Source organism: Rhea pennata, chromosome 19 (assembly GCF_028389875.1).
Source record: "Rhea pennata isolate bPtePen1 chromosome 19, bPtePen1.pri, whole genome shotgun sequence".
In the NCBI taxonomy this organism is placed as follows: Eukaryota; Metazoa; Chordata; class Aves; order Rheiformes; family Rheidae; genus Rhea; species Rhea pennata.
Genome location: NC_084681.1, coordinates 3,669,131 through 3,693,746, shown reverse-complemented (window position 1 = coordinate 3,693,746; position 24,616 = coordinate 3,669,131). Strand labels below are relative to the sequence as shown.

General features: G+C 37.4%; 1 protein-coding gene across 3 annotated transcripts in view; it reads right to left on the bottom strand.

Annotated features, from left to right (window-relative positions):
- The window catches only part of PRKCA (protein kinase C alpha), a 147,389-nt gene that overhangs the window by 83,433 nt on the left and 39,340 nt on the right, over positions 1-24,616 (bottom strand). For 2 of the 3 annotated variants that reach the window (XM_062591383.1, XM_062591384.1), the window contains exon 3: positions 3,221-3,303. The exons of the other annotated variant lie outside the window; for it this stretch is intronic. In XM_062591383.1, the coding sequence (XP_062447367.1) occupies positions 3,221-3,303 (83 nt within the window). The remainder of the gene's footprint in view (positions 1-3,220; positions 3,304-24,616) is intronic. 3 annotated transcript variants of the gene reach the window in all.

The window sequence follows — 24,616 nt, the reverse complement described above, 5'->3', positions numbered from 1 at the left end:
CTTCCTGACCGACTGAAACACCACACTGTTCTTAAACTCTTTGTATCCCTTGAGGCACGTAGTGTGAATACCACAGAACCCTGCCTCAAGAGAAATCTATAAATAAGACCTTGCCATCCTGTCCTAGATACCTCGGAGCTCAGCGGGGATGTCTGTGAACACTCACCTGCAAGAACCGCCTGCGCGAGGTTGCACCCCGCTGACGGGCTGATAAAGGCAATTCTGTCTCGGCGCGGGAGTGTTTTGTGCATCCCGGATCCTGATCTTGACTGACACTGGTTGCAAGGCACCTATCTGGCTGTTAGACTGCTGAGTCTCCTTACTAAGGAGAATAAGTTTAACTGATAATTATTTCCGTAAAGGAGTTGTGAGGATCCAATTTATGTTAGAAGTATAACGCGATATAAATGACTCCTTTTTTTGTTTTTTTGGAAGGCAGAATAATGCTGCCCACAGGGTATGGACGCAAGCATGCAGCTCACAAAAATTTGCCATTCAAAGCAGTTTTCTAGCAGATTTTTACTGTTCTTTGATTCTGACCTACTGGCTTCTCATTCTTCTCACTAGTAACATCCCATAGTCTTTTCTAATATGAAAACTGCTGTCTCTTATAATACACGTCTGTCTCTTGAGAAAGCTTACAGCAAAAATTCACTATCAAGAAATGTCTCAGTGCAAAAAGCTGATAATTTCCTCACTTAAGCGGAATATGAAGATGATGCATGTATATATACACACGCACACACACACATATATATATAGAAATCAAAATAAAATAAATATAAAAATTATATATATGTATGTCTGTTTGTCTCTCCTTCTCTGCCTGATTTTATCAGTATGAGTTCGATTGGAGACATACACGGACAAAAAACCCGCAAAACTTATATAATTATGCTCTGGAAACTTTTATTCTGTTAATGGCTATGTGACTCTCCTCACAAATAACAGAAAGTCTACATCATGTAAAGACCCTGGAGAATTTGAGTATGCAAATTAACTGTGCACTTGCATAATCTGCCAGTTGTTTATAAAAGTACTTTCATTTTTCGGATCTAAAAGTTTGCCACATCTTTACAGCACATTCCATTTCAAAATTAAGCTTATACGAGCTTAGATAATAGTAGGATACTAGATTATAAAAGGGTAGACACTGAAGTCAGACAAACATCTCAGTAAATTAAAGTGTAACATTCTGCAGTCCTCTTTATTTAATAGGACTGCTAATGCAACACAATTTTAATAAATCATTTATTTTTTGTATTGCTTTTAATCCTCAAAGCATTTTTGAGCTATCATTTCTGTGTAAATACTGAAAATGATCATTTGGTAACCCAAATACTAAAATAAGGCTGATTTATTTAATCATCGGGGCAAACAACAAAACAAAAAACAAACCAAGAAAGCAGTCAGCAATATCAAAGACTATTAAAAGATAGCTACATAACAGATTTATAACAATAAAGAGATTCTCCATAAAATTAAATGGTCTCACACATGAACGTGTGTTCTCATTTATGCACTTTAGGAAAATCAAATAAAACCCCCTGAAGAACTTAGTTAAAAAAAAAAAAAAATCTGAAACACATTTGAGTCAAACCATTCGTTATAGATACAGACAACCCAGACACAAGTGTCACCACTAAAATTCTCAACCAACAGTATTTTTATTAACAACTTATTTGCATAACTGAGCATTAATATAAAACTAGATTTAATTATTTATTCTACTTTACTTTTAAGACTGACCAAAGCTAATCACCAATTCATCATTGGCACTCACTGCATTTTAGAGTACGATTACTTATGCAGACTTATTGCAAGTCTTTTATATAATTAAGCCTAACCTCTGCCCAAACCTGAAGAAAGGCCCAGCGTCCACCCAGGAACTCCCCCGGATGGGGTTTCCCTCGTGGGGGGCAGCGCTGCGGTAAGGGGGCACCAAGCGCCGCTTCCCAGCACGCCCGACTCGGCTCTGGCTGACCTGTATTGCTCAGGGCATCTAAGAGCTGCTCTGCTCTCTGCAGGCAACTACCCTCCCCGTCAGCTAAGCAGGGGAACCTGAACAGGATTACTGTACTCCCAACTTAAGCACTGGTCTTACATACCCAAATTTTGATGGTATGAAATGCATTTCACTTAAAAAAAGCGCCCCCCAAACAGAAAAAAACCTTGTTCTTAAAATACTTCTCAGTTCACTATTCTTAAACTTAGTAACAAAACTTTTTAAATATCTCAAATTTTCAAAAACTCTCAACACTTTGCCCACATATTGCTCATTGATCTCATGTCTAGCATCTTAAAACAATTCATGAAAAGCTTATTAAAACCTAGTAAGAAAAATCTTCTGCATTTCATCAGAGGAGATAATAGCCTACAATCTAGAGCATGAATACGTCTAAAGAAACAAAACAGTGCAGTTTAAACAAAGGACACTTGGACTATATTGTTCCCATAAGCAGATGTTAAATTACCTCACTATAAACTGGAATTTATAAATCTCAAATAAATGTTATTTTTATGTGAATAAACAAGATCAGTTTATTATTTCAGCAGGGAGGCATAAAATTCTTGACCATATGTCTTACTAGGAAGGCAGATGTATTGAAAGTAAATATCTGTTATTGACTAAAAATGTTACGTGTATAAAAAAGTACTGATAGAACAGGATAGAATGGGTGTATCCTGCCTGGTCTGTTAGCTCAAGCATCAATAAAATTCAAATTTCAAAATCCTATCTCAGATAAGCCAGCTGACTCAATTTTAAATCATCATCTAGCTGTAGCTACAGATCCTTGGGCTCAGAGAGGACATGGGCTAGGGTCAACTCTGAAGTAACAACTTGGGACAAGATGAATACAAGAACAAGCTCAGAAAACAGACAATAGAGATGCCCAGTCTTTCCTGGGCATTGTTCATATCAAGTAAAATTCACATAAAAATAAATTACTGACTTCCTGCTGGATACACATCTCAGGACTGTAAGCGATCTTGCTTACACCTTCATCAGCAGTTAATCTTCTTACCAAAACAGATCTTTGAAGTCCATAAATCTTCAATATTCACTTCAGAACCATTAAAAATTGCTAGGACTACAAAGATCTATCATAAAGGACCTACTGACGTTGTTTTCAATGCATTCTTACAGTTAGGTGTAATAACATAAAACTATTCATAAAAGCAATATATCAAACCATATATCAAATGCCAATTCACTCACATCAGTGTCAGGTCCCTTGTCAGCCCCAGGACACGAGAAGGTAACAAATTCATGGCACCTCTTATGAACCACAAAACAGCAAACTGTAAGAAAAGAGGAAAAGAAAACAGCATGACATAAGTTTAGTTTTCTTCTGTTGGAATGAATATAATTACACCAGAAATACACTAATGGCTACTTATTTCAGCCGTAGGTCAACAAAGGAAAGCAATGCCAGGTGCTAAACAGAGATGTGCCCAAGAAAGGGAAGATCAAAGAGGAAATTTAATTATTAACAATTAACAAGGAAGGGGAAGATAAAGTTAAGAAAAGCATGCACATTTAAAAATCAAAAGAATCCATAATGATGATTTTTTAAAATATTTAAGACTGCCCCTAGCAGTAAAACACCACGTGGGATGGCCAATTCTGCGAAGCCAATTTCCCGAATCCAAAGCAGAGTCTGTATCACGCGCGCTGTCAGCATGCCTTTAGACAGGAGCAGGAGGCATAAACGAGGCACATGAAGCCTGCAACAACCCCACGCTTGTGCATGTGATTTGCTCGCCTGCATGCCTGGATGGAGAAGTCTAAGAAAAACCCAGCGCCTTTGCTAGTTAATTACTCCTGTGAGAAACCAAAGCTCTCAGTGTAGCTTTTGACTACAGCATGACTCCCCTTTAGAGTTCACGAATGATCTAAAATAACATTTTTCTTTTTGGAAAGGATAGGGAAAGCTCATTCCAATTTAATTGGCTCATGTGGCAGAGGTCATACATGCCCCCAAACACCACAGAAAATGAACAATTTGCTTAAATGAGTTTACTCACTTAAGCAGGTTCTTTTGGAATCTTAAATTTATTTGGGATGCTCCACAATCAGACAGTCAAACCTCTTCTGGAATTGCAGAATCTATAACACACTTTCTGCCTCAGTCTTTAAAAATTTCTCCATCAGCAGAGTACAAGAATGCTTTCTAGAAAGAGTCCTCCAACAATTTTCACACCAAAGAATTCACTATTTCCTCAACTTTATCCACATTTCAGCAAAATAGAACAATTCTAGATTTCAGATTACGGAAATTTGGAAACAAATATCTTACTATCAAGCAACATTTTGCAACAAGTTAGGAGATTACAGTGAAACAATTCTGAAGTGATTCACAATTTTGTTATAGGTAATGCATTCCCTGAGCACTTTTAATTTTTGCTGTTTCCAGACAATAAAAATACAGTATTTTAAAGGAGACTTTGAAAGAATAAAATAGATTTTAATTGATTTGCATTACAAACATTGAATTTGTTCAACTTCAATGGAAATTGAGCAAATTCCCTCAATTTTTCAAAACTGAAAAATTTTGAGGAGTCTTTAGCACTTTTCTTTCTCTTTTATAATGTATACGAATTCCTGTCACTTCAGGAAAACAAGGGCTGATAACGATGTTACAAAGTGCCTCTTTGCGTCACTGCAGCGTTCAGTTCTGGATTCCACGGCAGTGCTACACTGCTCTGCTTTACACGCGTAAGCTGCCTGGCTGCCTCTGAAGAAATCTGCCTCCCCACCCTCACACCTTTCTTCGGCTATTTTTCTCCGTCCTTCCATGCGGTAATCGTTTCCAACTCTTCCTACTTCTGATGTGGCAAATGTTTATTCTTTGGGCAAATGGTGTAAAGCAGACTTTGCTCCACTGATTTCACGAGCCAAGGTTCTGGCTCAATGCAGGCTGCCCCACTTGCTAGTCCAGTTTGTAAACCTGTCTAAATCCTAACAAATCCTACAATTATCATTTAGATGGTTTGTTTCTACTGATGGAAAGATCACTGAGTAGCAATTACGATTAATATTACATGCAGCTGAGAAGTATTTCAGTCTCAAATTGTACTTTTGCTTCCAAACATTTTACTCTAAGACAATAGCCTGATTTATGTTTGCAGGAGTAAACCGTACGATGAAAAATAACAACTCTTTTTCCCTGGAAAATGTAACTAATTACTTCTGTAGACACAGTCACATATTTGCAAAATACTACAAGAAAACCTATGTAAAAGATCTGAAAAATATCTCTGAAAGGTTGCAGAATGGATCTGCTTTATTGACGTCCTTCTCCCAGACCAAGATCCTACGCAAACTGGTTCAGTTCTGCCTCTACTCAGCAATAATGTATTTTACAGAAATTCTACGTGCTTTGGCATCTATTTTGGGTAATATTTATGTAGCCACATCCTATCTCAGAGTTGAGAGCCCTTCATTAACACATTAAAAAATTCATTCAACTATAGACAACGTTGACCATGATTTTAATATCAATATACAGTAAAACAACATCATTCTTTGCAATCGCCTTTTCTATTCTATGTCTATGAACTTTAGCTACTAACTTTAGTGAAAACCATGGTAATCATACTACAGCGAAAACTCCGAATCAGCTGCTAAAATAAATAAAACATGCAGCTTTTCTCCTTTTGGGCTTTACGTAAACTTCACTTACAAAAACTCTTATTAAGGCACAAATTACTAAGCGGGACGACGGAACTTTCCAAGCCGTTCGGTCTGCTCTGCTTTGCTAGCAGACAGACTGCTGCAGACTCCTCGACGCTGCCTTCGCCCGGGCGAAACCTCAGCGCCGCAGAGGCGAGCCGGACGCCCGGAAACCGCAGGGAGTTCGCGGAGGGAGACGCGGCGCCTCCCGCGCCGCCGAGCTCCCCTCTCCCCAGCGCGCCCCTACAGTGGGGCCTTTCAGAGGCGGCTGCCGCGGCTCTCGCTCTCTTCAGCGCTCAGACTCCTTTTCTAACTGCTTTCTCTATCTGAGCTACAAGAAATAATTCCAAGAGCGTTAATCTGCTCTCCTAAAAAACCCTGCTTGCTACCAAAAAAGTATTGTATTTTTTTCTGCATGTGCTGTGCTCTTAAGATAATGAACTACAGAAAATATACTGTGTGTGCCTGGAAGGATTTATTTTATTTGAGTTTGCTTTCCAGTCTGGACATACTTTGTTGTCCATTGGGAAATTTAAAAACTTTTCCTTAAAAAATACTGAAAGTCTCAAATTTATTACCTTCATTTCCTGTTCAAATTTGTAGTGGGCTACCCACCCGTCACAGAAATTTGGGGTAACAAATTCAAAGCTTCAGCACTGTCTCACCTTTTGAGAATATTCAAGTCAAAAATAAAAAAACTGACATAAAAATAAAAACAATAGAACGGACAACTCTCATGGAACTGTAAATCTAACAGCAAAAGGATGAGAGTGAGCTACAACATTATCAGTAGCAGTCATTTCCAAATTTTAAATTTTAAGTTCAAATTTTCATTTTCAAATCCAGTATTAGGCCTTTAGAACATATTTTCAAAGCTTCTATTTTTTCTTAATTTCACAAAATAATACATAGCTATATGATTTACAGTAAAAGGGTATGTAGTTCAGATAAGTGGAAACAAAATGTCTGCCTAAAACACCAGGACATTTTTAAGGATTAATCATGAAAAGGAACTTTTCACCTGTTCCTTGTTTTTGCAAAGTTGTTAATAGTTTCACATCACTTCTTGCAGCTGTTAAGAAGCCACATTATGTTCCTCGCTTTCTCTAATGAAAGTTGTATTATGCTACTTTTGCAGAGCCTGCCAAGGAAATTTGTTGCTTTCCATTTTAACAGCAGCGTAAGTAGAAAAGAGCTGGCACACACCACGCACAGGAGCTTGAGAGCGAACGGTATCACCAGGCTGACAGTTCAAAAGAAAGTCCTCGTGGTTTTTTCCACGTTTTGACAGGGTGATCTCGATCTGTCGTACAGAGAAGACGGTTGCAAACTTGCAGCTTTTGGGGCTGTGGAGTGGCCGGAGACGAGCGCCTGTCCCCGCGCCTCCGGGCAGCGCCGCCCAAGCGACGGCGAGAGATCGCCGCGAAATGACGTGGCCGGGGCGCCCCACGCGTCCCCCCAGCAAACGGGCCCGAGACGCGCCGCAAGATTTGTGGACTGATGACAAAGAAGTGATTCACACTAACCAAGGGTTTTCTGACAGTTCCCAGGACAGAGAAAAACATGTTGTTATTAAAAAAAAAAAAAAAAGAAAAAAAAAGAGAGATACAAATTGTGATCAGTCACTTCAAGTTACCATGCACGGCTGTAAATTTTGAACTGTTTTCTAAATGACTTGATGTATGAATGTTATCAGCATGATACATTGAGAGTTATGTGCTAAAAATACTGCTACTAGTAGGTTTCATATGACAGAAATGAAATATTACAATAATAAATACAGAAGCAATCTCTTCTATTAGATGATCTATAAAGGAGAAAAGCTATTGCGAGCCCCAGTCACCCACACATCATTCAACCATATGCCTGAGGAGCTTTACAGCCACGAGCACACCAAATAACTAGGGGTAAAAATACCAACACAAAAGTCATATACTTCAAAGTTTGGCACTATTTACAGAAGTCTAACAGATGTTTCAAAAACTAATTTTACATTCTCATTTTAGGAAGAAAGATACCTGCTTGCAGAAGGCTTCCCAGCAAAAACAACTGCCTTCACTACACCACCAATTTATTCAATAAAACAATCTAAGCAGCACGCCTAAAGCCTCAAGAGAGCATATTAAAAAACTTTATATACAATAAGTTTATAATAAACCCTGCATCTTCCAAGCAAGTTTAACCAAATTGCCAGTTATTCTCTTTAGAGAAATCAGTGAGCTTTTTCAAGTTATCTTTGACTCATTTCTACAACAGTCATGACTATTCTCCCATCTCAAATTATAAACTGGTAAGGTCTTAAGCACAATAAAAACCTTTCATTAACTTCCCATGTCAACAGACCTTAAAGCTATGTCTGGAGTGGCGCAACGCAACCAGGAGCCTGGCTTTCACGATGAGGGCTACCCGAACACACACCTGCCTCCCGAACCGTTTCCAGGTCCTGAGCATTGATCCTCTCACAGCGGAAGGCACAGGAGGGACTGAGAGCTCCAGGGAAACTAGTCTGTGGGCACTCGACATCTGCTGTTGGGTCTTTTGCTCTCACTGTCCAACTGAACAAGGGAGTGATTCCAAAGTGGGCTCTGAAGTTGTAATAAAAATGTGAATCGCAGAAACTCACTGCCTTTAGAGCACGCTGGAGAAGCTTCGGGGCCTCCTGTAACTTGGAGCGCTGCGGAATTATGTTCCTGCTTTACACGCTTCGCATGTTCAGCGAGGCCACCACATTTCCCCAAGGGGCACATATTACTGGCTGACTTTTTCTTGTGTTTTCTGCATAACACCAAGCAATGAATGAACCTGTCACGTGGCATGTATTAGCTTATTCTAAGATTTAATACAGCAACTACATTAAACTGAAATAGAATACTACTTCAAAATAGAAAAAATCATTTAAATGTTAACTACATTTGTTATTTAGATAGACAGCACTGTTTAAATGAATTTACTAGGAATAATTACAGTCAGGAACAGGAAATATTTCCAGAACAAGAAGAGTAACAGTTAAGAAATTTAACAGTAGTTCTCTGCCTCCTGTTCTAAATATTGTATTATGCTTACGTTTAAGAAAATAGTATTATTTTGGTTTTGTTTAATTTAAATGAGGCTGTGCCTCATCAAATGCACAAGCCAAAAGTACCACTTCTGAATGTTCTTAACATACTGAATCCACAGGAGTATTTAAAAATTGCATTATCCTAACTGTTTCAACATATATAATTTATAACATGCCAGCTAATTTTCCTGCCAATGTTTCCAGAAGAGAGGGCTATCTCCAGAGAGTACCCAGGCTAATGCTCAGAATTGATACAGTCTTTCACTTCTCATTTACAACTTTCTTACTTAAAACAGCCCAGCAAGATACAATCTGTTCCACCATAACATGGTTAATAAGAAAACCAACTCTCTTCCCTCCAACACCTTAACCTGCTGCTAAGCTCCTTAAAGCTCTTTTGTAACAGCATGAGTTCACACAGCACCTGTACGGTAAGAGGATTCACTAGGTCAGCACGGACAGCTGTTTGCTGTCTGCCGAACTTCGGAACCTAAGTATTGCGAGGACCGATTTACTCTTGGCGGAAAAGAGGAATGGAGAAGTCTGTGGGAGAAGGCTGGGGGGACAAAAGGGATTTAAGTCTCTTTGGTGGTCATGAACAACTCATCCCAGTTTTATAACCGGATTTACAATGTTGCTTCTACTAAAATACAAACAATCACTTAGGAAGCGCAGAGGAATATTTACTATTTCTTCAGACAGTGGGAAGGGGAAAACACACATTAGTACAGGCTGAGAAACTGGAATAAGTCTATCTAATCTGTAGAGTGTTACACATTGCTTGCTTCATAGATTAACTTTATTGCCATTGTACTTTCTGCAATCCTCAAGCTGTCATGCTAAGGCAGCATCAAAAATCTGCCTTGAAGCCAAGAATACAGGCTATATGAAATCAATATTGACAAATTAGGGCTGGTCCCTATTTCTAAGGCTCAAGAGTGTACTGCTCAATTCCTGGTTCGTGTATCCTCAGGTCCATACGTCTGACCTTGCTGCACAAATCCTCTTTTTCCACTTTTGTCAAGTTCACTCAGGCTAAATAAGTAGACGGGAGGACAGAAGTAAGGTCTGTTCTATATAGTCAAAAAATTTTAAGAGAAAGTAATGGTTAACTGCAACATCATCTTATTTGTGTGAAAGGATTATATAGATCATCTGGACAGTGTTAACTACTCAGGTCATTAACTCCTTTACACTAAGTATAAAGCAGCTGGACTTGGTTAGTAAGCTGGCTTTGCAAGACCTATAACCATGTGTGCAGTTGGCGTGCCCGGGAGAGAAAGCATATATATTTTCATTTCCCCAAACAATTCCAATGGGCCAGGTATGACAAAACAACAACAAAATACTGCCCAGGTTGCTCCTGTCACTGAAAAAAAAACTTCTTGAATTCAAACAGCTGGATTGCTGAATTATATGCTGCTTTAGAAGCTGAAAAAGGTTTTCAAGCTTTTAAGTATATAATATGAAATATTCAAGTCTGCTAGTTAATTACATACTTTCCGAACAGAGAACCCTGCATCTATGCGGAGTCCTTGCTAAAATTTCACAAGCCTATTTATCTCTCTCCTTGAGGTGTCCCATTTTATAAATGAATAATATCCCAGAAGTCATCCATCAAAGTGTGCTGAAATAGCTATTTCAAGAATTTATAACAGCAAAGACATAACAGCCCACAAGAGCAGACATTTTGTACCATTTCTGTACTTTGAATGCACCGCAGTTTAAAAATTTGCTAATCTTAGCACTTTGTAGGCCAGCAGCTGAAACCCTCTGGGTGCCTGTTGCGAGCTACTTTGTACCGGGGCGGCGCAGAAGCCCATCAGCGAGGAACAGCGCAGCTCTTTCAGTTCAACAGCCGACACAAAAAGCAAGCCCACAAACGTTCCCAGCTCCTCCGACGCTTCAGCTAATCCAGCTCTGACCCGAGCCCCAGCGAAGGGACAGCTTAAACAAGCAGCCGTCCTCGGGCTGCTGCATTATCAAACATAAAAATAAAGGGCTGCAAAAGTGAGCAGTTCAAAGCAGCACCAGGCTGCCCCTATTTTAAGGCTGTATGAAACGACAGGATACAACATGAAACTCTCTCTAGAGCGCAGCTGTTCAATTTTATTTTGTAAAAAAGCTGCAATTCCGGGAGGCTCCTTACAGGGATCAAATGAAAGCAAACAGCTTTGGAGAAATCATGGTAAAGGCCTCTTCCAGCACTGACCATGGTCTCACCTAATCCCATCCACATCCTTCTGCGTGAAAAAAGGAAGCAGATGCTCAATACATCTTCACAGAAACTGCGAGCAACGAGAATGGCTCTCCTCTTCCCAGCAATGGCACCATGGCACATCACGTTCTCCAAATCTTCTGCCTCCTCCCACCAAGCACAGCAAGAGCTTACCAGAGCCCAGAGCTCGCGTTTGCCATGGGCAGGGCTCTTCCCGGCTGCTAGCCGGGCCTAACACTTTATTCTGCACCCCTGAGATGCCTAACACACCAAAGACAAACGTCTGAAACATGTACAGGGATTTCTCAGTCTTTCATCTCACATTAAATCACCCACATGGTCGACTTGCCACAGGCTGCGCCGCTCTTCAAAGTACTGTTGAAATCAGCTTGCAATTTGAAGTATGCAAAACTGCTGAAGTACAGAAGATGTGCTGGTACAGTTGTAAGACTTCTGGAAATACTTCAGAATTTTTTAGTACTAATTGTACAGCTTGTTTTCTCAATACTTTACCTAATAGTTCAATGTCAAGCTAGTTCCATGGTATGAAGCTACTCGTTGCTGTAAACCAAAAGACTTGTTTCCTTTAGTGCAATTTATAATGGATGCAAACATAAAAAGTAAAATGCCAAGATCTGGATGTTAAGCATTTTAGTATATTTTGAATTTAAGTCTACTTTTCAGCTGTGTTTGAGAAATCTTATATCTAACAAAATTAATGAAATTTACTTGCCAGGAAACACAGGTCACATATTAATTCCAATACTGCCAAAAACCCTCCAGTATTTACTTCATTTCAGGACGTAAATAAGTGAAGCCAAGAAGACACTGAACAAGCTGCTGGACATGTGGACAGAACCATATACTAAGTACTTAACTACTAGAAATAAACCACTTGTAATACTTTTTTGGATGTACTCCTAATAAGAAAAATAATTCCAAGTTACTAATGTAACAAGGATAACAGTGCAATTTCACATTTACTCAAATAGGTGAATATCATCGAAAAAATATTACCCTTTGACATTAACTTTCAGATTATCATGATTCTAGAATAGTGTAATAGGTCTTCAAAATTTTTAAAGCAAAATACTTATGCCTTCCACCTTCATTATAAAGAGGGAAAGATTTAATCCCACAAAGTAAATGTTGTTGCAACATTTATGTGCTATTTAATGTTTACATCTGACATACAGTCATATAAATTCAAGTATGAAGAATATCCTGACACTGATCCACAGAAACACCAATCCAGACACACTTCCTCCTCTTCAGCCCAATTTCATTTGCTCTTTCTAGTTCTCTTCATTTTGGGCAGGGTCTAAATCAAAAAGGTAATTACAAAACTTAAGTTTTCTGATGACACTCACCTTACATTGCTAAATGACAAACTCACCATTATCTTCATAGGAGTTAAATTTGTTATCTAAAATGTGCTTTAAACTCCAAAATCAGCTCATTTCTATTTGCAAGATTAATTGGTTCTGTGGTCCATCTATGGCCTATTCTGTGCTAAAAAGCAAGCATTAAAAATAGAAGATATTAATTTAATTATGTAACAAATCAGTAGTGACTGAACATTGCACAGAATATATTTCATCAAATCTTGGTCACGTTGCTTCACTCTGCCTAAGCGGAGAGATTCATCTAGACCAATCAATCTGGAAGAACATCATCTTGACAAAGATCCTTTTTATGAAGGAATTATGTCTTGTTATAGCAGAAGGCTTAGTAAACACATTTTGGAATCAGTTGTTCATGAATTTGCTACATGACTTTCAGCAAACTGCTGAAAGTCTACTTACTACCAATTTGGGTTTTGTTGCTTTTTTTTTTTTTTTTTTTTTAAGGAGGGGGTGAGTTAAGAGAAGAGGCTTAATTTCACTTTACATGTCAAAAATGTCCCCCAAAAAATGGTCTGAAAGGCACAAAAAAAATGAAAAGCATTATTTAGCTTCTTGCTGGTGCTAAAACAAATCATTTAGATATAATGAAATTGTCAATACACATTATACTACTGTATTTGTAAAGCAATATTTATTATCTTTAGTTACAAGATAGCTCCAAATTAATGTGCTCATTATTATGAAAACAGGCATTTCCATTTGATACTGCATTGCAATAACTACTAAGATTTAGATATGAAAATTTATTCAGTATTAGCTCTAATACGACAATTTCCTTCGCCTTAACACAAAATAGACATAATGTTACATTTAGGCTAATTTGTAAGTTACTTTAAAATAAGGGTCCAATCAACCAACAGAAGGGAAGATATTAAAGGCACATTAATACTGCCAACTGCAGTGTGCAGGGAGTATGAAAAACCAGGATGGGCAGTAGAAGCAGACAGCCACAGTGACATGGTCTTCACTGAAAAATGACATACTCTGCTAAAGAAAGTGCATGCAGAAGACCTCCAGTTGAAGGATGCTAACCAGAATGCTTTACAGAGACCTTCCCAGTGGCCCACAAGCACAGGCAAAGAGTAAGAGTAGTGAAGATGATGTATGTCGGCAGAGAGTGCTACACAACAGCTGCTCAGGCTGTCTCACCAGCTCCGCTCTCCAGGACTTTGGACCACTGCAACCTCAAGGTCAGAGAGCCAGCAGCCCTCGCAGAATATCTGTTTCAAGAAAGCCCAGACTTTATCGCAACAATTAATTCTCTGCCTCTCTCAACGTATGTAAAGTGTTACTTGAATATAGCAAAAAGTATTTCAAAATAAAAAGGTTCCAAAGATATGCCTAAAATTTTCAACGTAGCCAAAGGAAAATGAGGAATTTCAATTCCTTCTAGACATGAAACTAATAAAGCCAACCGATAATCACTTTAAACACTTCTCAAAGGATTCAGGCTGGGATTTCTAATCCTAATCACCTACTCTGTTTCAGCAGTAAGCACTGCATTACAGCAAGAAACTGATGCTGGTTTGTTCATTTGCTTAAAAATTTTCTGTTACTGTTTCTCTTTACTTTTTGATATTATGCAACAGACGCTCAATATCTCTTGCAAGTCTTATCCAATTAACTACATCTTATTAAAGGGTCATCTGCTGTAAACTTCAAAATCACTTTCCTATTCTCATCAGTCATTGAAAACATAGCTTCATCTCAAAATAACAGCAACTTCTCTGAGAGAAGAGCAATACATAAAAACCCCTATGCATTAGACAAATTACAGTTAGAAAGTTATTGCCAAAGTCATTTAAAGTGTGTGGTGTGGAAACACCACATCACTACGCAGAACTGACATAGCAATGACTTCCTCAGTTGTGGTTAAATGACCACTTTAATTTGACACACAGCACACTGCTTTTAAAAAGGGTGATCCCTGTCTGTTTGCTTCCATGTCTTGATGTTTATGCAGTCAAGGTTTAGTGGGAGGAGGGGGCTGTATTTTTTTTTGTTTGTTTGTTTTTTGGGAGACAAGGTAAGTTTTTAACTGGACCAGTTCCTTGAATTATTTCAACATGCACAAATATGAATGTTCAGGTAGCATGAGAAGAGAATGAAAGGCCTCAGCAGCAGCCTAGATATATGCTAGATTTATCCTAGATAAAACAGCCAGGTAATCATGACCGAAGTGAGCGTTGGAACTCAATCCATCTTGCACGCTGAAGTCAATGAGCCAAGAAGCTTTCCTCCTATCTCAATTTGTCTAGACGGCTTATAAAGATTTTAAAACATTTTTCAAGAGCAGAGAAGATTCCTAGAGTTTGAACTTCATTTTGAAATGCTCACCAAAATTAAGCCTAAATTTGAGTTCTTAGAAAGCGTAGTGGCTATTCTCATTATTAGTGCCTACACTCGTTACATTATAAGGAACCTTGACTATTAACACACTGAAAATAGTATTCAAAGATTTTCGACTGTATTATCATGATATATTAGTGCAGTTTTTCTTGGCCTACTGAAGCAGAAATATATACAGTATTTCCTAGTTTATTATGAGCAGTTTTCTCATGTTATGGAAAGGTAAGTACTATGTTCTATACCATGCTTTTACTCAAAGCAATATATTTGTCTAAACAATAAACTAGGTATAAATAGCATAAACATTTACCTCAGAATATTGCTTAGAACGGGCCAAGAATTTTCAAGTATCAATAAGGAATTGGAATTCAATAAACCATTACTCAAAGAGGAGAGAGATGGCAGAGGTGAGGGAAGGGCAAGAGAAGGTAAAGAGCATTCTGCCAAAGCTTTGCCATTCCCACTCACTGCTACCCGCTTTTCTGTGAAACACGCACAAAGGGTCTACAGTCTAAAACTGATGTAAGTTAATTCCTGCAATTATTGTCTTTTCAGACCATTTTTCCTCAAGGTTTTACTATATGATGCACTAAGGGGATCACACAGTCCACCAAAAAAATTCAAGCTTTCTGTAAGTGCCATCTGAAAATCTGTAACTTGATAAGGAAAACAAGAACCAAAAATTTACAGTGGACAGATTTTAAAAGCGCAGGTAACTAACATGTAAAATAAGAAATCTCTCTATTTTTCATGTACGTTAAAAACATTAAGCAAAACTATAGAAGTATTTCTTAAAAAGAAATCCCCCAAGTCTTTGCCTTTGAAGTTTAAAGATTTTCTCACTTAAACACTAAGCAATCACTATTTTCCCCCACTAACCTAACTGTCCCCCTTCTTACATACAGCACAACAATGCAATTAAGCCTTTTTATAATATGCACTGAATATCATTATAAATTAGTCTTTTACAGTCTCCACAACACTTAAGTATATCTGGGATGCTGTATTATTCAAAAGAATACTACAAATGTTAGTATATCCATGAACTTTAAAAGACAAGTTATTGCTAGAGATAAGAGTATAAATTCACTCCAGTAGATACCTGGACAAGTCAAATAGGTCTATTTTATTTTTCGCCAGGAAGGAGAAAGCGTAGACCAAAAAATGTAAGTGTCATTAGACTCTCTGCTTAAGCCTCATACTCCTCTAACACTCCAGTAAGCTGGGGAAAAAAAAAAAAAAAAAAAAAAAAAACAACCACCCAGACGCTGAGCCTGGCATCCAGCCCCAGAATGACATCTGGGAGCAGTTAGTCACGAGCTCGCTAATGCCGGAGACTGGGAGCTGCACCCCGCCGCGCCGACCAGGTGCCCCATTTCCCAGTCACGCCAACCCGGGAGTGAATCCGCATGCGGGCAATCGCAGAACGGGGAATGCAAGAAAACACATAAAAGCACAGCACAGGAACATACACAGGCAAGACAGCGTAGTTTTCCTGAGCATATATATGGATATCCATAATAAAGCACTTTAACAGGACCAAGACTGCTTTGTAGCGTTGTCAAGCCCATGCAGTGCTGATGGAAAGCAGAGAAAACGGAGAACAGATAACAACACCTCAAGGTTTACTCAGTGGAGTACACCATCCAGAAAGCCTATGGCAAGTCGTCTCACTTAAATGCTTTCTCCAGTCCTACAATCTATGTTTATGCATCTCTCACTTCCTGAGCCAGGCCTAATCCAGACACATTTAATGTTGTCTTAAGACCTAACTGACCAAAGTCTGGACTTGGTAATGTTTCCTCTTAGACCTCCATAATTAGTCTGGAGCAAGATTTAAAACCAAAACAAAGCAAAACAGAAAAAAATAAAAAACCACCACCACAACATTTGCACTTGCAAGATCTGGAGTTAGTGTCTTTTTACTCAATAGCCTGAATAAAACAGTTTTATATAATACAGCTCATTCATTACATCACACCCACACTTCTCAAATACTATTTAATATTTCTGATTGTGCACATTCCTTCACTGCAGCCAAAAATAGTTTTTATTTCAATCATTTTATGCCTTTCTAATGCTGCACACTGCAGGGTGCTTTAAACTCTTCACAAACTGAGTAAAATAATGCAATAGAACTGTAAGAAAGCAAGTGATTTATGTAAAATTGCATGTTCTCTCTGTAAACAATGTGAAATCTTTACAGAAGTGGATGGAAAATAAAAAGTTCCAGTAGACTCCAACTAGCATGAGAACAGATGAATTCTAAATGAATTATGCTGCAGTGGTATAATAAATATAGAGTTAACTTCAGGCTCTGAAGTTTGAAAAATTCAATCCTACATACAATACACCATAATACATCAATCTACCACATAAGAAATCAAACTTCCAATAATAACTAAATGCAACATAAATTTTCAGTGTGGCAGGAACTTTGCTTTGAAGCTGTAATGATTAACTTGCAAATAAGACATTCATAAATTCAACATAGTTGTTAAAATGGGACAAAACTCTCTCTTAGACAAATGGACAGGAGAAAGAGAGGAAAAGTGTTCACAAAGCACTCCAGCTAGAGTCTCTCCACAGAGATCTCCATAAAGATTCTTTAGAAAATTCTTTCCTTAATTAGTTAGGACAAAAACATCTCCCCAGACTTTGATGGCAAACCTCCAACAACTGCAGTCTACATGGTATCACTGCAGCAAAGACGCTCCTGTGCCACAGGCTGTTCGCATCCAATGGACAGGAAAACAAACCAAGCAACATCAGCCTGTGAAGTTCTCCACCGACGAAAGGGTCATTAGATTGTAGTGTCACATCTACTTCACATGGGCATAAACCAGCGCCACTGCTTAAAACGTTTCTACCTGCCCCACTCTTCAGGCGCTTATTTCTGCGCCTGCACTAGGCCCCTCTTTTTGCTAGCATTCGTAATTGAGTGACGACAAGAAAACTTATTTAGGATAATATATATATATATATATATATATATGTCTCTCTCTCTCTCTCTCTATATATATATATATGTATATATACACACACACATATATATCCCAGAAAAATACAAAGAGGTATTGCAGTTTTTCAAACTAACTTAAGAATTTATATATAAAATAATAGCTTTCATGTAAGGCTTCACAGCAGCTCAAGCTGATCTAAATCAGCATTACCACTGCCACTGTTCTCTGTCCCACGTTCCCAAACCCAAGATCAACCCCCCTCTTTGTGACATTATTAGCACTTTTTCTATTACTTGCTGATGTAGCAAAAAGACTTACTGCACAAAGAAAAAAAAAAGGTTCAGCGTGCAGACAGGTAGCCAAGCAATCGCGTGACCTGCGGCTGCAGAGCAAGACGGGGCAGGACCGCTATACTTCTGACGTGGAGCAGTTTACCTGGGTTGCAGAATAGCACTGGAGCCTTCAGCCACAAAGGCTGAGCATCTTTACAACTCACATCAGACAGCTAGGAAAATCTGAATTTCAGGTTTTGTCCCCTTTCCCCAGCCATCTGCTACTCCCTTATTTTAACAATACATACACACTAATAAAGCAGTACATTTTGCATTGAAATATTAATAGCTAAATTTTAAGAAGAAACACAAAGACTGTCTCTGAGCTACATTAAATGTGATTGGTGAGACAACTGCTACAATTGAGGCACCAATCGACACATTTTTTCCAAAACTCACAAACTGGATAAAACTCGTTAAAAACAGATTTATGAAAGTGACTCAGAATTTGGAATAAATTGAGGGTGAGCAAAAAAAAAAGAAAAGGAAGAAGAAAATAATGCGTTCTGTTATGTCCAGGGCTGGCAAGATGCGTTGAATCTGCTGAGGATATAGTCCTGGCTTCAATACCTTCTTATTTCAATACCTTCTTATTTCTTGCTCTGGCTTCACTGCCTTACAGCACAACTCCAGAACAAAGAGGAGGTTTTAGATTTTATTTTCCTTCTTCCTGGACACAACTCAGCTAAGTGACAGCTGACATTGATAATAATAATAATAACAGTAATAAAAGTATTACCAAGTATTACTGTAAGCAGAAGTGTATAGTTAGTTTCCATAATGTATAATAGCACCTCATTCTTATGACAGAATTTTGTATTCCTGTATAATTGATTTTTGAGGAGATATTATTTCGTAATTGCTTTAAGCTTTGTGAAAATCTCACAGAAATAGTGAAAGTTTTTTTTAAAAAGACTACTGCTGTATTGTGTGAGCTGATGTTTCATGCATATCTGTTTGCAAGGGAAAACAAAACATTATTACGATCTTTTAGAAGGACAGAATGTTTTAGTATGGATTTTACATCCATTCACAGAGACATGAATTGAGTAAATCCATTAACAAATACATGGAGTTCCACGAGTTCAATTGTGTTAATTAGTCATATTTCAGCTTTAAATGACTCTCTACTCTAAAGAAAGAGATTATGTCTTCCTGCTTTATTACCCAATTGGAATTTAAGTCAATCTACTAAAGTTTATCTGCTTCAATGGAAGCTCAAAATAACCCATTAAAGGAATATGCAGATCTCTGAGCCTTTTTTTTTTTTTAATACTTTAATCTAATAAGAACATATCACATTACTAAGAAACTGTGGCTGAATCTATTATTCAGCTCTTTAGTTCTTTCATAATTTCACTTTTGCCATCTTGAGTAACATAAATTAAATTAAAGGCAAGATGCTTAGAGCAACTTCAGGTTACAGTACAAACGTCCACTCCAACTTATAATGTTTCGTAGAGTAAGGAAGGCGTTTTGAGGAACACAACACATCCTGAATTGTCTCCTTCAGAACAGGAGGGAACACGCTGCTTCCTGAAAAACTGTCGCTGTATCTACTTAAGAGATCTCCTCCATGGTGCATCAAAACGTTACCAGCTTCCCAAAATCCTAACAGCAAAGATGAACGGCCTTTCAGCCACACTGTTAAACACAGCTGCATCATGAAATTCATCCAGTGATGCTATTAACAGATTTGATAAATATAAAGCACATTTAACAGAAGGCATATGGAAGAATATTGATTAGACTACGGACTACTGAAATAAAACTCACCTGCTATGGTTTTGCTCCCTTCAAAAGAGACAATAAATCACGGAACATTACGGAGACACAAAAAAAAGCATGCTGATGTTTATTCATTAGTGCCAAATAAGGTAGCATGAATTTTCTAGAATGGTTAATAAAAGCAAGCAATGCTTTTCTTGCAGAGATCTATACTTTTAAAAAAAACTACATGGATCAAAATACTGGCTCTTTTACACTTGATATCATCTAATTAATCACTCAATATAAGCAGAACACAAAAAAGAGAGAGAGATTTTTTAAAAAATAAGTGATTGAGACTTTATCCATGTAACAGTCTATCTTTGGCATTAATTAGTTCGAAGTTTTGGAGTAAGATAAATCAAAACCAGATGAACTTCCATTATACTTGTGGTGTATTGATAATAGCAGGCACATGCATTCTGATATGTCATGGTGTGAATTCTAGCTTTTCTCAGGAGCTTTTGTACGATACAGATTGGCCTCCTATGCTTATGCTAGCCTCTGTATTTCAAGATCTTACATGGGAGGTTTTGTTAACCTTTTTCCTGAAACTAGCTGCAGTAAAAGAAGAAAAAAAAAACAAACAAACAAACAAACAAAAACAACTTCATGCCATCTTTTTAAAGCAAAAAAAAAAATTCCTTCTTCAGGACAGTTATTCTATTTGATAGACGAATTACTAAAACCTCAGCATACTCAAATGACTATCAGTCTTTTTAGTAAATGTCTCCTCTTGGGCATATTTCGGTCATTTAAATTCCATTTTCAGTAATCCTGTGCATGTTCATCTTTCTGTTAGTGAGGAATTTACCATAAAATTTGTTCACATGATGTCTTTCACTTACATAGGGCTTATACTGATGCTAATATCCCCAGTTTCCTCCAAATACTAAGTCAGCAGAGACCATCTGGTTGTTAAATGGACACTACCATTCACACAAATACCCAGATCTTCCTTCATTTTTGTTGAGCAGCTCATCACTTCTCGTTTCTCCTCTAGCTTTACAGTTAACTTTCCTTTGTAAATACAAAACTTATCCTTCTTCCTGACAGAGGTATTGTGATTCATCAAGTTACAGTGGGGGAGGTGATTATCTTGGGTTTCCTGATTATTACAGGTTTATAAATTAACACCCATGGGATTAATCTCACCTACATGTTTAGACATTTAACATTCATACCTGCTCAAGCTCATTGCTTTATAATCAATGGATGGAAATAGGCACCTCTTTTAAAAGAGGTGCTTTATCTCTTTCTAATGTGAATGTCTGCATCGTATGGAAAAATCTCCTATTAGAAAAGATGGATACTACTTTACTAAACATACACTTTCAGATTAGATTAACCATATCTCAGGAGAGCCCATTTCTCTCTATGGGCTATAAAGGGACATCTCTTTCACAGTTTAAAATATACACTGTGAGCATTTAAATGAGAATGGATTAAGCTCATCCTACATGTTGGCTAAGGCAAAATGAGGTTTAAAATAATGAGATAATCTGTGTATGCTTTATGCTTAGAGCAAGCTATTGCTGCCTGGCTGAAGCCAGCACATCTTGCTTGTGTGCCTGAGCACGTTGCATCGAATAATGAAAATTCCCTGTGTTAGTGTGACCAAACCGGAACAAATGTATTGCTTTAATTTCCCACTAGTAGGACACTTAAGGAAGATTTTTTTCCTCCTGTGTCTTAGTGCATAGTGAGCGCTTAAATTTTTGATCACACCAGCTTTTATGTCTCACAGCATATGCAGTAAATGTAGCAAAAAAACCTCATTTAGGACCAAGTAGCATCTGTGTAAGGACTGTCAAAATAAAGTCCCCCCAAAACAGAGCACATTGACCTTCATCATTTTCAGTTCATTCCTTCCCATTTTGGACCAATTTCTGGACATGTTATGCAAAGGACAGGAAGGAATGAAAGGAAGAAGAAATAGACGTAAACTCCCCAGTGGCTGTTAGTGTGTCTAGAATCATTCAATGACCTAGAAGAGAGGCAATTAAGATTAGTATCTGACAGGAAAAAATATGCTTTAGCTTTCCTTGACTGCAAACTTTCTGACATTAAGTTTCGTAACTGAAACTGAAATCACTGAATTTCATGCAAAGCAGTTATGTTCCACATTCTTTGGGATTACATGAAGCCCTTATTACTAGCTTCAGTATGACCCACAGGAAACCTCTGTTCACTTAGATGTTAGTCTTCAGGACTCCAAAGATATTTTTGGTTCTTGGCTACTAGATGAGGTAGCAGCTGCCGTTTATGAATCTTCTTACTACTTTTTAGAATTAATAAACTAAGTTACAATGAACAAGCTAAATGGTTCTATTTACATCTACAGTCTATCAGCATTAAGATTTTTATGTTACGGAAAAGTTTAACTGATAATTTTCCAATTTGTCCAACCTTACAAATGATTTTTTGATGACAAAATTAGCTGTGCTCTGACAGCATGCTTTGCATAAAAATGCCAATATGAAAATAAAATGGGGTCAGAGACTGTGCTACAGCGTTTGCTGGTATTGTTTTTTAAGTAGACAATTAACACACATTCTCTGTGTATGGCCTGCCAAATGCTTACATGTAGCCAGTAGCTACAAGGCTTAGCAATGTAATTTTTAGATTAATTAGTAAAGAATTTGAATCTCAAAGTAAAATCTGTGTTCATATGATAGGTCTTACGGCAGGGAATCTGTCCCTCAAATGATGCAATGTATTGGGTAGATGCATAATTTCATGATTTTATGATTAAAAGAGCCTAAGAGGCTTTTGGACAGTGTGCTGCATCAAATTTACACTGCTACATCAGTGAGCACCAGAAGCCAAAAAGTATTAGTAGATTTAGCAGATTTAAGCAAGGATGCAATTCACTGATTACTTCTTGCTAATGAATTTTGTTCTAATAATTTAAAATGTCAAAGTATGGTTTGTATCAAGAATGCAATAAAGAGGTATGGTATACACCGTACACCACGCGCCACCTTCGGAATGCTTCCATAGCTATGGAATTTTCAGAGTTTGAATATTAGTATTGCTGCCTGTTTCTATGCAGTAGAAAACAAAAGTTTTCAAGGGAATCTGCTTAAATGAGTCAAGTATCTTTGTTCAGGTGTAATTAAAATTTTATTTTAAAATACAAATATTTAAGTATTTAACATAATGGTCACAAAGCCATCACTTAATAGAAGTTAAAAAGGTATTTCCAGATCATGGGCAGGCTTTGTTAGGTCAGGGGATAATACTACTGTCCTCTCTCTCACCTTGCGATGCTTTGCAGCATTGCAGTAGGGCAGGAAAAAAAAAAAAAATGCAGTTTAGCGCTTATTTGCGTACAGAAGACTATGCATGTGAGTTGAATTTTAAAATGACTTGGAAACATTTGAAGCAATGGACATTTCTGTTGAGTTGAGCAGACAGATTCCAGTGGTGTGCCATCTTCATCATTAGTTTAGTACAATATGTGAAGTTGCTGTGACAGGTACAGCCATGAAAGACAAATAAAAGCTTCTCGAGCTGGAAGTCCCTTATTATCCAAGGAAAGCCTTGAGCAAAATTGGGGCAGTTTCTTTTTTTCTTTTCTTTTTTTTTTTTTTTGTTATTTTCTTTAGGAGTTTGGAGTTTCAAATTTATGCTATTACTAAAAAGATAATAAATGACCTTTTCTATTACACACATTGCAATATTTTAAAGAAGTAATATTCAAATGTTCTGAAATATTAAAAGCATTTCAGAGCAAAAAACCCTCAAGCAGACTTTGGAATCTTGGTGTTTCCTGCAAAACTATACGGAAACAAATAATCTGAGTGATAAACACTTTCTTACTCTATTTTTTTAATATTTATCTCTAACTGATGATCATGCCTAATTTTGAAAATGAAGTAATGTAGGTGGCATGCATCACATGACACTTCCAAGATAGACCCTGTGCACCATAACAGTCTTCACACTTTTTCTTTATTCTTTCGACCTTGGGTCCTATCTTTCCTCTTCATATATTTGATTTTTTCTATATGTAGGTTATGGCCTACTAATACTAACTAACTTTTGATATATTTTGTTCTCAGCTGAATTAGAGTACTGTGCTGCTGTGGTATGGCAAGAAAGAAAAGCAAATTTCCTTCTGACAGTAGTGGAAAGGCTTGTTTGATTATGAAGATATAGTTGTTAAAACTGGAATCACATTACAGGAAACTTTTTCTAGCTTGGACTTAAGAAATTTAAACATGTATTTTGCTATCAGATTATCTTAATTCAGGAAAAATGTGGATATATGGTGAGCTCTGACATTATACTACTATACCTGAATGTTTCCCAAGCTGAACTTAATATCATGGTAACTTGCAAATGTTTTTTATAAATATTAGTTAACATTTTTTTGCCCTTAACAGAAATGTGCATATAAGAATTAAAGTAAAATTCTAGTGGTTTGTTACTGAGTTGTAGCAGTTAACTTGAAGACTGAATTTTTTAGTTTAGCACTTGTGAAGATCCTTGTTTTCCTACTGGTTTTGCATTTAGAGATTAATGTTGGAATCCAAGGCCCTTAGAAGTTGCTAGGTGACTGAACAAAGAAAATCTAACCAAATAAGAAAAGCACTTCTTGAGGATGAACTGAAACGGGAAGCAACCACTATTTGTTCACCACACAGCTGCTTTAGCATGAATAAAGCAAGCTTCAAATTAAATCAGAAGTGTTTATTTGAAAACTAAATTCTTCCTTTACTTCTTTTGGTATAGCCTTTGAACGATTTAACTAAAAAGTGAAAACATAGTATTAAGGGATTTGAGAACTTACACCTATGTAAGTCAGTTTCTTATAGAAAGAAGTTATGTTGCCCTGAAA